Source organism: Microcaecilia unicolor, chromosome 2, assembly GCF_901765095.1.
Source record: "Microcaecilia unicolor chromosome 2, aMicUni1.1, whole genome shotgun sequence".
NCBI classification, from domain to species: domain Eukaryota; kingdom Metazoa; phylum Chordata; class Amphibia; order Gymnophiona; family Siphonopidae; genus Microcaecilia; species Microcaecilia unicolor.
Window position 1 is genome coordinate 556,957,995 of NC_044032.1, and position 15,813 is coordinate 556,973,807.

At 44.4% G+C, this 15,813-nt stretch overlaps 1 protein-coding gene across 1 annotated transcript in view; it reads right to left on the bottom strand.

Moving 5' to 3' along the window:
* The window catches only part of CLOCK (clock circadian regulator), a 250,497-nt gene that overhangs the window by 168,819 nt on the left and 65,865 nt on the right, over positions 1-15,813 (bottom strand). The window contains 1 exon segment of the mRNA XM_030192205.1: positions 9,414-9,503. Within this exon segment, the coding sequence (XP_030048065.1) occupies positions 9,414-9,503 (90 nt within the window).

Sequence of the window (15,813 nt, forward strand, 5' to 3'; positions counted from 1 at the left end):
ATATATTGGTGGATCAAGTTAAATATATACTTTCTCCCATAGTGAAGATCTTGGGTGTTCACATTGATCAGACTTTATCATTTGAAAATCACGTGGAGGGGCATAATCGAAAGGGACACCCAAGTTTTGTTGAGGACGTCCTCGGAAAACGTCCCGGTGGAGGGGCGGGGAAACCCGTACTATCGAAACAAGATGGATGTCCATCTTTCATTTCAATAATACGGTCGGGAACGCCCTGGTCCCCCTGACATGCCAGGACACCAACCAGGCACCCTAGGGAGCACTGCAGTGGACTTCATAAAATGCTCCCAGGAACAAAGCTCCCTTACTTGTCTGTTGAGCCCCTCAAACCCCCCTAAAACCCACTACCCCCAACTGTACACCACTACCATAGCCCTTATGGGTGAAGGGGGGCACTTAGTTGTAGGTATAGTGGGTTTGTGGTGGGTTTTGCAGGGCTCGCTGTTTCCTCCACAAACGTAACAGGTAGGGAGGGGGATGGGCCTGGGTCCGCCTGCCTGAAGTGCACTGCACCCACTAAGACTGCTCCAGGGACCTGCATACTGCTGTGATGGAGCTGAGTATGACATCTGAGGCTGGCATAGAGGCTGGCACGACATATTTTGAAAGATGTTTTTTGAGGGTGGGAGGGGGGTTAGTGACCACTGGGGGAGTAAGGGGAGGTTGTCCCCGATTCTCTCCGGTGGTCATCTGGTCATTTCGGCCAACTTTTTGTGCCTTGGTCGTAAGAAAAACAGGACCAGGTAAAGTCATCCAAGTGCTCGTCAGGGACGCCCTTTTTGTTTTCCATTATGGGTCGAGGACGTCCATGTGTTAGGCACGTCCAATTCCCGCATTCGCTACACCTCCGATATGCCCCCTTGAACTTTGGTCATCCCTGCGACGGAAAGCAGTTGGGGACGTCAAAAATCGGCTTTCAATTATACCGATTTGGACGACCCTGTGAGAAGTACGCCAATCTTACGATTTGTGTCGAAACATGGGCGTCCTTCTCTTTCGAAAATGAGCCTGCTAGGCTTTCTGACTAAAACTTTTTTCTACAAAATTTAAGAAGAATTTGTAAATTTTTTGAATTGAAGCAATTTAGACTCTTAGTGCAGTCTCTGCTTTTATCAAAGTTAGATGAGTGTAATCTTATACATTTGGATGCACCCAAAAAATCATTCGTAAGCTCCAAACTATAAAAAAATACTGCAGTTAGATTGATTTTTTAACTGCAGAAGAGGGATAGTATCTCTTCTTGTTTTCTTGAAATACATTGGTTGCCTGTGGAAGACAGGATTAAGTTCAAGTTTTCTTGCTTGAATGGGGAGTGTCTGCTATTTATGATATCTCCCTATGAATTTCAGCCCAATAACAGAGCTAGAAGATCTTGCTGTAATTCTGTTTTTGTTTCGCCCCCTATTAAGAGTATAAAAAGATTCAGAGTCTTTTGGTAGTGCAAGCACCAAAATTATGGAAGGATTTGTTCCCTTGAGTTAATTTTGGGGGGGATTTTAATCTTTTTAAGAAAAATTTATAAAATACTTTTTTTTAATGGATTTGGTTCTAACCCTCCCCCCTTTTTACAAAGCCGCGCTAGTAACTGCCGGTGCGGTAATGCCAATTTATTTTGAATGGGCTGTATCTGCATTGTCACGCAGCTTTGTAAAAGGGGAGGTAAGCTTCCCAAGGAACACAAGAATATAACAGTAGCCATACTGGATCAGACCAATGGTCCATCTAGTCCAGTATCCTGTTTTCCAAACAGTGGCCAAGCCAGGTCACAAGTACCTGGCAGAAACCCAAATCGTGGCAACAGACCATACTACAAATCCCAGGGCAAGCAGATGATTCAAATGTCTGTTTAAACAGCAGACTATGGACTTTTCCTCCAGGAAGCTATCCAAAACTTTTTTAAAGCCAGATTCGCTAACCGCTGTTACCACCTCCTCTGTCAGAGTCCCAGAGCTTAACTATTCGTTGAGTGAAAAAATATTTCCTATTTGTTTTAAAAGCATTTCCTTGTAACTTCCTCGAGTGCCCCCTAGTCCTTATACTTTTGCGACGAGTAAAAAATCAATTTACTTCTACTCGTTCTACCCCACTCAGGATTTTGTAGACCTCAATCACATCTCCCCTCATTTGTCTCTTTTCCAACCTGAAGAGCCCTAACCTTTTTAGCCTTTCCTCATATGAGAGAAGTTCCATCCCCTTTACCATTTTAGTCATTCTTCTTTGAACCTTTTCTAATTCCGCCATATCTTTTTTGAGATATGGCGACCAGAACTGAACGCAATACTCACGGTGTGGATGCACCATGGAGTGATACAAAGGTATTATAGTATTTTCGGTTTTATTCACCATCTGTTTCCTAATAATTCCTAGCATCCTGTTTGCTTTTTTTTTTGCTGCCGCTGCACACTGACCAGAAGATTTCAGCGTATTATCTATGACGACACCCAGATTGTTTTCTTGAGCGCTGACCCCCAAGGTAGACCCTAGCATCAGGTAACTGTGATTGAGATTATTCTTTCCAATGTGCATCACCTTGCATTTGTCTACATTAAATTTCAACTGCCATTTGGATGCCCAGTCTTCCAATTTCCTAAGGTCTTCCTGCACTATTTCACAATCTGCACGTGTTTTAACAACCTTGAATAGTTTTGTACCATCTGCAAATTTGATCACCTTGCTCGTCGTTCCAATTTCCAAATCATTTATAAATATGTTAAATGGTACCAGTCCCAGCACAGATCCCTGCAGCACTCCACTGTTCACGTTCCTCCACTGACAGAAAAGACCATTTAACCATACCCTCTGTTTTCTGTCCAATAACCAATCCTAATCCACACCAGAACCTTGCCTCCTATCCCATGACTCTTTAATTTTATCAGGAGTCTCTCATGAGGAACTTTATCAAAAGCTTTCTGAAAATCTAGATACACTACATCAATTGGCTCACCTTTATCCACGTGTTTGTTCACCCCTTCAAAGAAATGAAGCAAACTGGTAAGGCAAGTGGAGGAGTGGCCTAGTGGTTAGTGCAGTGGACTTTGATCCAAGGGAACTGAGTTCGATTCCCACTGCAGCTCCTTGTGACTCTGGGCAAGTCGCTTAACCCTCCATTGCCCCTGGTACAAGATAACTACCTGAATATATGTAAACTGCTTTGAATGTAGTTGCAAAAACCTCAAGGTGTTTTTATCAAGTCCCATTTCCCTTTCCCCCTTGGCTGAACCCATGCTGACTCTGTCCCATTAAACCATGTTTGTCTACGTGTTCTATAATTTTATTCTTTATAATGGTTTCCACTATTTTGCCCGGCACCGACGTCAGGCTTACCGGTCTATAATTTCCCAGATCACCCCTACAACCCTTTTTAAAAATTGGCGTCACATTGGCCACCCTCCAATCTTTGGGTACTATGGACGATTTTAATGACAGGTTACATATTACTAACAGCAGATCACCAATTTCATGCTTGAGTTCTTTGAGTACCTATAGATGTATGTCATCCGGTCCAGGTGATTTACTACTCTTTAATTTGTCAATTTGGCTCAGTACATCTTCCAGGTTCACAGAGATTTCTTTCAATTACTACTACTACTACTTAACATTTCTAGAGTGCTACTAGGGTTACGCAGCGCTGTACAAATTAACATTTCCTCCACATCAACACCCTTGAAAACCATTTCTTTTACAGGTAGATCTCTTTCACCTTCTTCCATAAAGACAGAAGCAAAGAATTCATGTGGATGTCTTGGTTTTCACTGGTTGTAAACCACTCAGAACCAGTATAAAAGTGTAGGGTGTAATGTATTCACTCATTTACAACCTATTTAAAATGGCACTGAACATGTCTTAGCTGAATAAGATCTTTTAAAAAAACCTCAATACCACAAAAATTCATCCCTTTTACTGTAATACATGATAACATAATATTTCAGTACAAAATAATAAACTACATACTGTTTCAGCTGCATTAACCATTCACGATTAAAATCTTTACACAGTTCAATTTTTTTAAATTTTCCTCAAGGTTCAAGGTTATTTTATTTGATAGACCACTTAAGGGCAACCATTAAAGTGGGGTACATCCTATATAATAAAAAGCACCTCCAATGTTCTGAAGCTGACTCCGTGGCACTTAAACCTTGAGGCATTCGTGCTCTCCATCTCATGAATTGACATCAGTACTTCCTGTTACATCACCAGCGACCCTGACCAACCACATGAAAGCAGAACGAGGCACACCAATGGACTGAAAAAAACAGCCCAAACAGCGTACCCGAATGTGACCAACACACTCCGCCCTCCCGCCCCTCTCGCTCCGCCTCGGAGCCCTGATATGAAAAAACAGCCATCTGGCTCAGTTCCTCGCGCCGTTTCCTGCCCTCGCGCCCCTCTCGCTCCGCCCTCCCCGCCCTCGGAGCCCTGCTGATCTGAAGACACAGCCACCTGGATCAGTTCCTTGCGCCGTGTCCCGCCCTCCCGCTCCGCCCTCCCACCCCTCTCGCTACACCCTCCCGCCCTCGGAGCACTGCTGATCTCCAGCTGAAAAGACACTGGCCGTCGCTACAGCAGCACACCTCCTGACTGAAGAAAACCTGTCCCGTGTGCAGCAGGCATTGATACTGCCTGCTCTGCCTCGCCTGTATTCATCTTGGACCTCCTACACTACTGCAGGCTCCATCACTGTGCCTACCTGCTGCTGAGGTAAAAGAAATCCAAACTACAAAAACAACTTTTGGATCAGGAGGTGATAAGGTGCAGGGCTGGGCTGTGGTGGTGTGGGGACTAGCCAGAGTTGATTTCATGTCACTCTCTCTGGGGGGGGGGGGGGGGGGGGGGGCTGGAACTCAGGGGGGGGGGCTGGAACTTGGGGGAGGGGCACCTGGAACTCAGGGGAGGGAGGGGGTGTGTGGAACTCAGTGGAGGAGAGGGGTTTGGAACTCGGGGGAGGGCACAAGAGGGGAGGAGGGGGGACGACAACCCTGGAACACGGAGGAAGGGGTGACACTGGAACTGGGAGGGGGGGCCCCTGGCACACACTCTCACTCTCACACACACACTCTCTCTCTCTCACAGACACACTCGCACCCAGTCTCAATCTCTCTCAGTCACACACACACACTCGCACATTCACTCTCTCTCACACAGTCACTCTCACATATACTCTCTCAAACATACACACTCCGAGGAAAACCTTGCTAGCGCCCATTTCATTTGTGTCAGAAACGGGCCTGTTTTACTAGTAATAAATAAAACAGCAATACAACCAAAGTACTCAGAAAAAGGAACGCCAATCATATAGAAGAGTAAAGCAAAAGCAAAACACAAAAATCAGAAAGCAAAAAAGTTCAAAAACATAAAGCAAAAACCTGCTGGGTCATCAGAGCAATGCAAATTAACCAGGAAACCTTTCTCCCAGCAATGAATGCTCAACTCTCACCGCTAGTAAATAAATTGCATTAGCTGCTTAAGATGGGAATTACTGCTCTTTAACTGTTAGCATGTGCTAATAGCCATATTAAATAAAAAATGCCATTTGGGACATGGAATGGGCAAGGACTGCATTTTGCAGTTACTGTGTGGGTTGTTACCATGCACTCATTCTGTAACACATAAGATAATATGGAGCAGTTAATTACATCATAAGAGGTGTAGCTAACTGCATTGCATAGACACCCCCAAATCACTAATGTTAAAACACATACCAAGAAATATAGCTGGAAAGCAATAGCCACAAATGCTCGTAGTCTAAGCAATAAAGTTCATGACCTTCAAGCCCTGATGTTGGAGGCAGACTTAGATGTTGTTGCAATCACAGAGACATGGCTCAACAGTTCCCACGAATGGGATGCAAGCATACCAGGCTATAATCTATTTAGGAAGGATAGAGAGGGTCGTAAAGGTGGAGGAGTAGCTCTGTATGTGAGGAATGATATCATGGCGACTGAAATGACAGGGACCTGGGGAAAAGAAGAAGCGATATGGATCACCTTAAAAAGAGAGGATAGAACTTCTGTCCACGTGGGTGTTATCTACAGACCCCCCAAACAATTAGAGGAACTAGATAAAGATCTGATTGCAGATATTCAAAAATTAGGAAAGAAAAAAGAGGTTCTGTTGATGGGAGATTTCAATCTGCCGGATGTAGATTGGAAGGTTCCGTCTGCCAAATCGGAAAGAAGTAGAGAGATCGTAGATACTTTCCAAAGTGCTCTGCTCAGACAGATGGTGACGGAACCTACGAGGGAGGGAGCGATGCTGGATCTGGTGCTCACAAATGGGGATAGTGTGTCAAATGTGCGAGTGTGTGCACATCTGGGAAACAGTGACCATCAAACAGTTTGGTTTGATATAACAGCTGAAGTGGAGGGCGGCCACTCTAAACTCAAAGTCCTGGATTTCAAGCGTGCTGACTTTAGTAAAATGGGGGAATACCTGAGGAAGGAGATGATGGGCTGGGAGGACGAACAGGAAGTGGAAGGGCAGTGGTCCAGGCTGAAAGAAGCAATAAATAGGGCCACAGACCTTTATGTAAGGAGAGTAAATAAAAGCAAGAGGAAAAGGAAACCGATATGGTTCTCCAAGCAAGTGGCTGAGAAAATAAAGACTAAAGAGTTGGCGTTCCAGAAATATAGAAAATCTCAAGAAGAGGAACACGGGGAGGAATACCGGATGAAACTGAAAAAAGCCAAGAGAGAGGTACGTCTGGCAAAGGCGCAAACGGAAGAACAAATGGCTAGAAATGTAAGGAGGGGCGACAAAAATTTCTTCAGGTATATTAGTGAAAGAAGAAGGACTAAAAAGGGAATTGTGAAACTAAAAGATACAGCGAACAGCTATGTAGATAATGATGAAGAAAAAGCCAATTTACTAAATAGATACTTTTGTTCGGTTTTCACTGAAGAAAATCCTGGAGAAGGACCGCGAGGGACTGGCAAAAGTACACCTGAGAATGGAATGGATATAGCACCGTTCACGGAAGAGAGTGTGTATCAACAACTTGGAAAGCTAAAGGTGGACAAAGCCATGGGACTGGACGGGATCCACCCCAGAATATTGAGGGAGCTCAGAGAGGTCCTGGCGGGTCCTCTTAAAGATTTGTTTAATAAATCCTTGGAGACTGGAGAGGTTCCGAGGGACTGGAGAATGGCGGAGGTGGTACCTCTTCACAAAAGTGGTGATAGGGAAGAAGCTGGAAACTACAGGCCGGTAAGCCTCACTTCGGTTATTGGAAAAGTAATGGAAGCCATGCTGAAGGAAAGGATAGTGAATTTCCTAGAAGCCAACAAGCTGCAAGATCCGAGACAACATGGTTTTACCAGAGGGAAATCGTGCCAAACGAATCTCATTGAATTCTTTGATTGGGTAACTGGAGAATTGAATCATCGACGTGCTATAGACGTAATCTACTTAGATTTTAGCAAAGCTTTTGACATGGTTCCTCACAGGAGGCTTTTAAATAAACTAGATGGGCTGAAGATAGGTCCTGAAGTGGTGAACTGGATTAGGAACTGGTTGACGGACAGACGACAGAGGGTGGTGGTAAATGGAGTTCGCTCGGAGGAGGGAAAGGTGAGTAGCGGAGTGCCTCAGGGATCGGTGCTGGGGCCGATTCTGTTCAATATATTTGTGAGTGACATTGCCGAAGGGTTAGAAGGTAAAGTTTGCCTATTTGCGGATGATACTAAGATTTGAGGTTTGGCAATTAAAATTCAATGCGAAGAAATGCAAAGTGATGCATTTAGGGAGTAGAAACCCACGAGAGACGTATGTGTTAGGCGGGGAGAGTCTGATAGGTACTGAGGGGGAGAGGGATCTTGGGGTGATAGTATCCGAGGATCTGAAGGCGACGAAACAGTGTGACAAGGCGGTGGCCGTAGCGAGAAGGTTGCTAGGCTGTATAGAGAGAGGTGTGATCAGCAGAAGAAAGGAAGTGTTGATGCCCCCTGTACAAGTCGTTGGTGAGGCCCCACCTGGAGTATTGTGTTCAGTTTTGGAGGCCGTACCTTGCGAAGGATGTTAAAAAAAATGGAAGCGGTGCAAAGAAAAGCTACGAGAATGGTATGGGATTTGCGTTCCAAGACGTATGACCAAAGACTTGCTGACCTGAACATGTATACCCTGGAGGAAAGGAGGAACAGGGGTGATATGATACAGACGTTCAAATACTTGAAAGGTATTAATCCGCAAAAAAAAATCTTTTCCGGAGATGGGAAGGCGGTAGAACGAGAGGACATGAAATGAGATTGAGGGGGGCAGACTCAAAAAAGATGTCAGGAAGTATTTTTTCACGGAGAGGGTGGTGGATGCTTGGAATGCCCTCCCGCGGGAGGTGGTGGAGATGAAAACGGTAACGGAATTCAAACATGCGTGGGATATGCATAAAGGAATCCTGTGCAGCAGGAATGGATCCTCAGAAGCTTAGCTGAAATTGTGTGGCGGAGCATGTGGGGGGAAGAGGGGTTGGTGGTTGGGGGGCTAGGATAGGGGAGGGCAGACTTATACGGTCTGTACCAGAGCCGGTGATGGGAGACGGGACTGGTGGTTGGGAGGCGGGAAATACTGCTGGGCAGACTTATACGGTCTGTGCCCTGAAAAAGACAGGTACAAATTCAAGATATGAGTTTATCTTGGGCAGACTAGATGGACCATGCAGGTCTTTTTCTGCCGTCATCTACTATGTTACTATGCATATTATCTGCCCTGCAGTAAATACATGATAGTCAACTTTACTCTGTCTTAACTGAACATAAGTTCTCCCATAAATGCTGGGAATTCCCCCAACAATTATTGCAGAGGTTTTGCACCTAACATGCCTTAAATTTAGCAGCTGATGCATTTTAGGTGCAAAACCTCAATACACTTTAGTAAACAGGTAACTTTGGAAGTAACTCTATAACTGAATGCCCACATTTCGACAACCCTTGCACACATGAATGTAGAGAACACTTGTGCACACTCGCAGGTAAGTGCACACGTAAGTGTGTACATGGCAGCAAAACAGTTGAGAACTATTCTGTAAGGGCATGCCTAAGTGGCATAACGTGTAAATGCAGAAGAGTGTTCATATGGATGGAAAATGGGAGAAGCAGGGGCAGTGCTGTAATTTATGAACACCACTTACAAAAATACTGCTACATGTGCCCTTGCCGCAGTTAGGCTCCTGCAGTTACACCAGGTATATAGCTGGTATAAGTGCAGGTGCCTACATTTTAGGCGCCCTAATACTGGGTTATGCTAGTATTCTATAACAGCATCTGGGTACCCAGGTGCTGATAAAGAATAGGCTGTCACTGCATGGCATCGGGGCACCTAGAAAGAGATGCCCATGTATAGAACTACCTTCTTCATGTGTACATATATACAAAAATCATTTAAACTCTCTGTATCATACTTACTGGCAAATGTTCAAGTAAAGAAGTCACACTTTCAGACACATATATTATATTTCCATCTGTCATGATTGCTAGAAAAAAACCATCAAGAGCCTGAAATTAAACATGACAACATTTAATTAAAAGAAATGATAAACAGCACAGAAATCAAAAGCCTTGAGAAATCACATAAGGTGGCTTTTACTAAGGTGTGCTCACGTTTTTAGTGCACACTAAAACTGCGGGAGCGCTAAACATTACAGACACCCATAGGAATGCATTGGCGTCTCTAACATGTAGCGCACCCACAATTTTAGCGCACGCCAAAAACGTGAGTGCGCCTTAGTAAAAGACGCCCATAGGTTTGGGATAAATTGTGTCATAAAATGAATTCACCAGTTTGTTCAAATTTGTGTTAAATTGCTCCCAGTATATTTTGTAGTATTGCACACTAGGATGTAAAAATAACCATGTACCTCCACATTTTGGGGCATAATTTTTATAAACCTTTTTCCTCATGTAAATAATTTTTTTACACACAGAAAGGTGAAATTTAGTCATACTTGTTCATTTCCTTTCGTCCAGGCATACCATTCTGAATATTTATGATAGTGTTCCCTTTCCTACCAGCAGATGGAGGTAGAGAGCTGAGATGTCCAGTGAAATCACCAAGATATAGGCTGTTGCTTTCCTGGTACTCTCCTGTATGCTATTGCTAAAGCAGCAAAAGGAGAAATTAGACCTTACCTGCTAATTTGTACAATGCTCTTTGGTTCCTTTTTCGTTCTCCACAAAGATGGCTCTATCTATCACTCAGAGAGATTTGGGGGGGAGGGGAGTTTCGTAACAAAAAAACACTTCTATCCAAAAAGCAGCATCCCCTTGGGAAGTGTATGGCTCTAGAAAAAGGCGGACCGATTGAGTCAGCCTGGGTTTTACTTCCATTGGCTTCATCTGTCCTCCTTTTTCTGAAGCCATATGGTAACTCTAACCATCCCTGCAGAGATAACAACTGAAAGCGCAGAAAGCCAGATCATAACAGTAAGACGGGATGGGTCTAAAGAACAGCAAATTAGCAGATATGGTTTAATTTCTCCTTCCTTAGCATCTTTCAAGACTTGCCTAGATGGATAGTACCAAAGCAGTTAGTATTAAGGGTAGGACCCTAGGAGCCCCGACTCCATACATCTTTATTTATTTATTTATTTATTACATATTTTCAACAAGTAATAATACTTATTCAGGCAATACAGGCTTATACAATTTCCATCCAATTCAGACCATAAGTAATTTAACAAAAAAAAAAACCAAAACTATTAATGCCCTCTTTAGACCACAAAATTGGAGAGAGGAGTAACAAATTCAGGACAGAATTTAAGGAATAAAGCGTCCATTTGTATATAGCTTAACACACATAAGCCTAACCTTAATCTAAATTCAATCTTACTTGAAACTGGAATCAGGCTGATCCAACTTTTTTTGATTAACAAAAACTCTTAATTGTTCAGGTTGGAGAAAGATATATTTGAGCCCTAAATATTTTATAACGCATTTACAAGGACAATTTAAATAGAAAGAGGCTCCAATATCTAGAGCGTCTTTCCTAAGTTCCAAAAACGCTCTTCTCCTCTCCTGAGTCATTTTAGTAACATCAGGATACATCCATATCTTTTTCCCATAGAACAAGGATTGAGATTTTCTAAAAAAACAAGCGCTTTACTGCTTCCACGTCTTGTTCAAATACAAAAGACACTAATAATGTAATTCTTTCAGAGTTTTCTGATATGGATGTTTCTAATATATCAGTTAAATTCAAATTCAATTTTTCTTGTTCTTTTTGTTGAAACTGTTGAGATTCAGTGTCCAAAACTCCTTCAGATCTTTTCTTATTAGGAATATAATAGATATGATTAATCGGCGGTATAAGATCTGGGGAATAATGTAGCATTTCTACTAAGTATTTTTTAAAGGATTCTAGGGGAGTAACCCCCTGAGTTTGAGGAAAGTTCAGGAAGCAAAGGTTGAGTCTACGATTATAATTTTCGATCTGTTCAATTTTCTTGTGGATCAAAGTCTTATCTTTAATCGTCATAATTGAGAAATCTTGTAACTTTTTTACTTCTTTATTTAACTCAGTCATTTGGTTTTTAGAATCTGTCTTAATATTTTCAAGAGATTTAGAAAATGCGTCAACAGTACTTACTAAGGTAGTAATTTCTTCTGTCATATTGGTCAGTTTGACATCCAGTTTCTGGAGAGCTTCCCAAATGCTCTCTAATGTTACCATCTCCAGTTTAGATAATAAAGCTTTACTCGCCATTTGAGGACCCAAAGGCCCCAAACCTCCGTCGCTTGTTCTCATCTCGAGCCTCTTTCCTGTGGCCGTACTGCTCCGACTTCCGATTCAGACGACCGCAGGAAGGTGAGACGGCCCTTGGGCGGAGTGGTAGATTGAGATCCAGGGGTGGTATCAAGCCCCCAAGTCACAGTGGTTCTCCTCCTCCTGGAAACAGCGGGCACCTCCCGATTTTTAGGGCGGGCGTTTTCACGGCAAACCTTCTCATATAGTCGCCTGCAAAGGAGAAGAGGTCCTGGTCGCCGATGGCCCCAGCTTTGACCAAGCCTTTCTTCTGTGTGAGGTATATGTCCGGGGAATAAATTAGTCTTTTTGAAAGTCAACCGAGAGAGCTCAAGCTCGATCTCTGTGGCCGCCATCTTCACTTGACTCCATACATCCTGATTGTTAGTGTTCAGAGAGCAGCCTAAAAGTCTGGACCAAGTTATTCCACATAAACTAAAGACTGTGTTCTGGAAGACTCCATCTTGATCGAAATGTTTAAATATCTCAAGGGCATTTATGTACAGGAAGAGAGCCTTTTTTCAAATGAGGAGAGCTCTGGAATGAGTGGCATATGACAAAGTTAAGAGGGAATAGGCTTAGGATACCTAAGGAAGTATTATTTCACAGAAAGGGTGGTGGAGGCATGGAATGGCCTCCAGTGGAGATGGTTGGAGTCGAGGACTGTTCCAGAATTTAAAAAGGCATGGATAAGCATGTGGGATCGGCTTAGGAACAGGAAGAAGTAGGGGTTACAGAGGATGAGCAGACTGGATGGGTCATATGCCTTTATCTGCCGTCATGTTTCTATGTTTCCCTTCCTCCGCCACAGTTCCAGCTTCATGTGAAGCACACGCTGAGGACTGTTAATGTTACCAGGGAAATGTGAAAATTCTAGAACTCCAATCTCACAGGTGCCAAACAACACTGCAAAGCTGAATAAAGTAGTGATGAAATACAGCTACCACAGCCCCATGTGCAGTGCACTCTAAGCTGAGGGACTGTTAACGGTTACCATGGAAAATCTGACAATTCTAGAACTCCATGCTCTAGGCGCCCAAACAACACTGCAAAACGAACCTAATGCAGTGAAACTACTGCTCACTTCAACACAGTTTATGTGATAAAATACCCTTACCGCTATCCAAAGGTAGCGGGAGCTTTGGGAGGTTTTGACTCAGTTTGTTTTCTTTTTTTCTTGTGGCAGACTTGATTATTGACAGCATGAGTCAAAGATTATTGACAGCATGAGTTTTCAAGAGGGCAGAGGCACATGGCAGAGTACTGACATGGGGGGGTGGGGGAGCAAAACTGCCAGAAAATAACATGGCACAAACTCACCACGCTGTCTTCTAAAGGAAGCTTCAATGATCTGGGTGAAGGAGATAAGGAACTCAGTGACCTCTGAAACGTACCTCTGCTCCACTTTTTTTTTTTTTTTTTTGTATTTTTAACAGGAGTGAGAGCCAAACAAGGCACTCAACTGAAACCCAGATATAAACTGGGTTAGCAGAAAGAGCTCAAAGACATCAAACACAACATAAACACTGGTTCAGAAAAAAAACAAAACCCCAAAACAAGCCAAAAAGGCCCCTCCAAGGCCAATGAGGCTCAGAATAAAACGGCTCAAAACAGAAAGCTTCCATTGAAGGAATTATAGCTCTACTGAAAAATAGCTAGAAAACAAAGTCAAGAACTGCGTGAGGAAAGCGGGGGAACGGGGGGGGGGGGGGTCCCAAGGAAAACCACCTGCCAGCAGGCAAAGCCTGGGTGCTTGCCAAACTGAACAAAACCAAAAGAGACTGAAGCACTGCAAACCAGAGACTTTGCTTGCTTTTTTTTTTTTTACACAGAGCAAAGATAAGATTCACCTCCAGGACTCAAGGCCCAAGACCGCACCAGGGCTAAGGCACAAAAAGGACCTCCAGAAACAGAACGGAACCTTCAGGTGCCAAGAACCAGAAGGTATAGGGAGGGAAAGGGGGAGGAACCCAGCCACCCGGTTTCACACCCCTAGGGCACAATGTGAACCCCCATGGAACTCAGCCCCAGCCAGAAGCCAAGAAGCCTGGAAAAAGCAGAAAAATTTAGAACCAGAATAAATTACAAACACTGCTGAGCCCAGTAACTCCCCCCCCAACCCCCCACCTTCCGACTAGGCATCTCCCAGGGCCCTACCAGACCAGTAGAGATTGCACAGGCTCACACCTCTGCCACCTGCTGGGAGACTGACTCTGGAAGGACTGCACAGTTAATTATAGGCCTCTACCAGAATTCTATAGTTCTCAGTCTCCACCCACCTGCTGGGATACTGAGAAATACTGACTCTGGGAGGGCCTACCAGGGTTGCCAGGTGGAAATATTTTTCCAGCCTAAAGGTAGCCCAAATCCAGCCCAAAACCCGCCCAAACTCCAACCCCGCCCCTGACACCCCGCCCCCGCGTCATCACCCCGCCCCCGCCGTCATCAACCCCGCCCCCGCCGTCATCGGCCCCGCCTCCCCGTCACTAACCCCGCCTTCCCCGTCACTACCCACCCGCCTCCCACGTCACTAACCCCGCCTCCCACATCACTAACCCCGCCCAAAAACGTCACTAACCCCGCCCACCGCGGCCGAAAAAGCCACCTAAAAAAAACCGCCCGAAGCACAAAAAAGCCACCAAAAAAACCGCAACCCGCCGCGGGCAAAAATTTCCCGCGGCGGGTCGCGGAAAACCGCCCAATTGGGCGGTAAAACCGCCCACCTGGCAACACTGGGGCCTACACAGCTAACTTATAGGCTCTACCAGAATTCTATAGTTCTCAGTCTCCACCCATCTGCTGGTAGGAATGCATAATAACCCATCTGTCTAGGCAGGTCTGGAGAGACACTAAGGAAAGTCCTGTGAGTCACTCCAAAGCCCTATCTGCCGCTGCAGCATAATCAGATTAAATAACTAACCTATACCTGAACTATGTACACAGTAAGAGAAAAGCAGAGTGCCCAAGGAGTCCCCACGCCACAGTCTTCTAGGGCAGGTCTCAGAATGGCTGAACTAAAGGAAAGGAAATGAACAGGTATAACTAAATTTCACATTCCTTAATATCCAGTCACACCATTCTGAAAAAAGTGGGGATGGACCTAAGCAGAATCTCACTGGAAGGGTAAGGCAAGGCCCCTGGCTCACTATTCTGCCAAAGGCCAAGCAGCCATTTGCTAGAACATCACATTTATAGTGCTTCACAAAACAGTGAAGAGACAACCAAGTCACTACCGTGCAAATGACTTTGGGCAAGACCACATGGGCTTCCATCTATGAAGCTGCTTGCGCTCGGATAGAATGGGCCCTCATGCCCTTCGGAACCGGTCTATTCCAACAAATTTACAACGCCTTGATAGCCACTTTGATCCAATGTGTTACAGTAACCTTAGATGCCACTAAACCCTTGCGTAGCCCATGGAAGAGTACAAACAAGTGATCAGAGAGGCAGAACTCATTAGTTTCCTGAAAATAGCAAAGTAACACCCTACACATATCCAGCTTTTTGGATTATATGTACCCTGTTCTTCAAAGGCAGGAAGAACAACCTCCTGGTTAAACATGGAATGCACAAATCACTTTCGGCAGGAAGGATGAAACTGTGCGGATAGAAACAGACTGTCTGAAAAAGACAAATATGGGTTTCAACAAGACAGAGCCTGCAAATCTGAGACTCTACATGTCAATGAGATGGCAACCAGAAACACCTATCTTCAGTGTAAGGTCTTTCAGGGAGGCCACCCTCAATGACTCGACGGGTAGCCCTGCCAGAACATCCAGCATGTGGTTTAATTTCCACAGGGATAGAAATGGACAGACAGGTAGTAACAACCGTGACACCCTTTTCATGAACCACATGATATCCAGTAATGCACCAAGGGAAAGGCCGCCAATATTCCCTCTGAAGCAAGTCACTGAGTGCAGCCACCTGGACATTCAAGTAGCTGAGAGTGAGTTCCTGCTGAAAACCCTTCCCGCAGGAATTCTGGCAAGGACTAAATCTGTGCCTGCCACAGTGAGAAGGATTGCTCAACACACCAATGTACAAAGATATTCCAGACCTGTA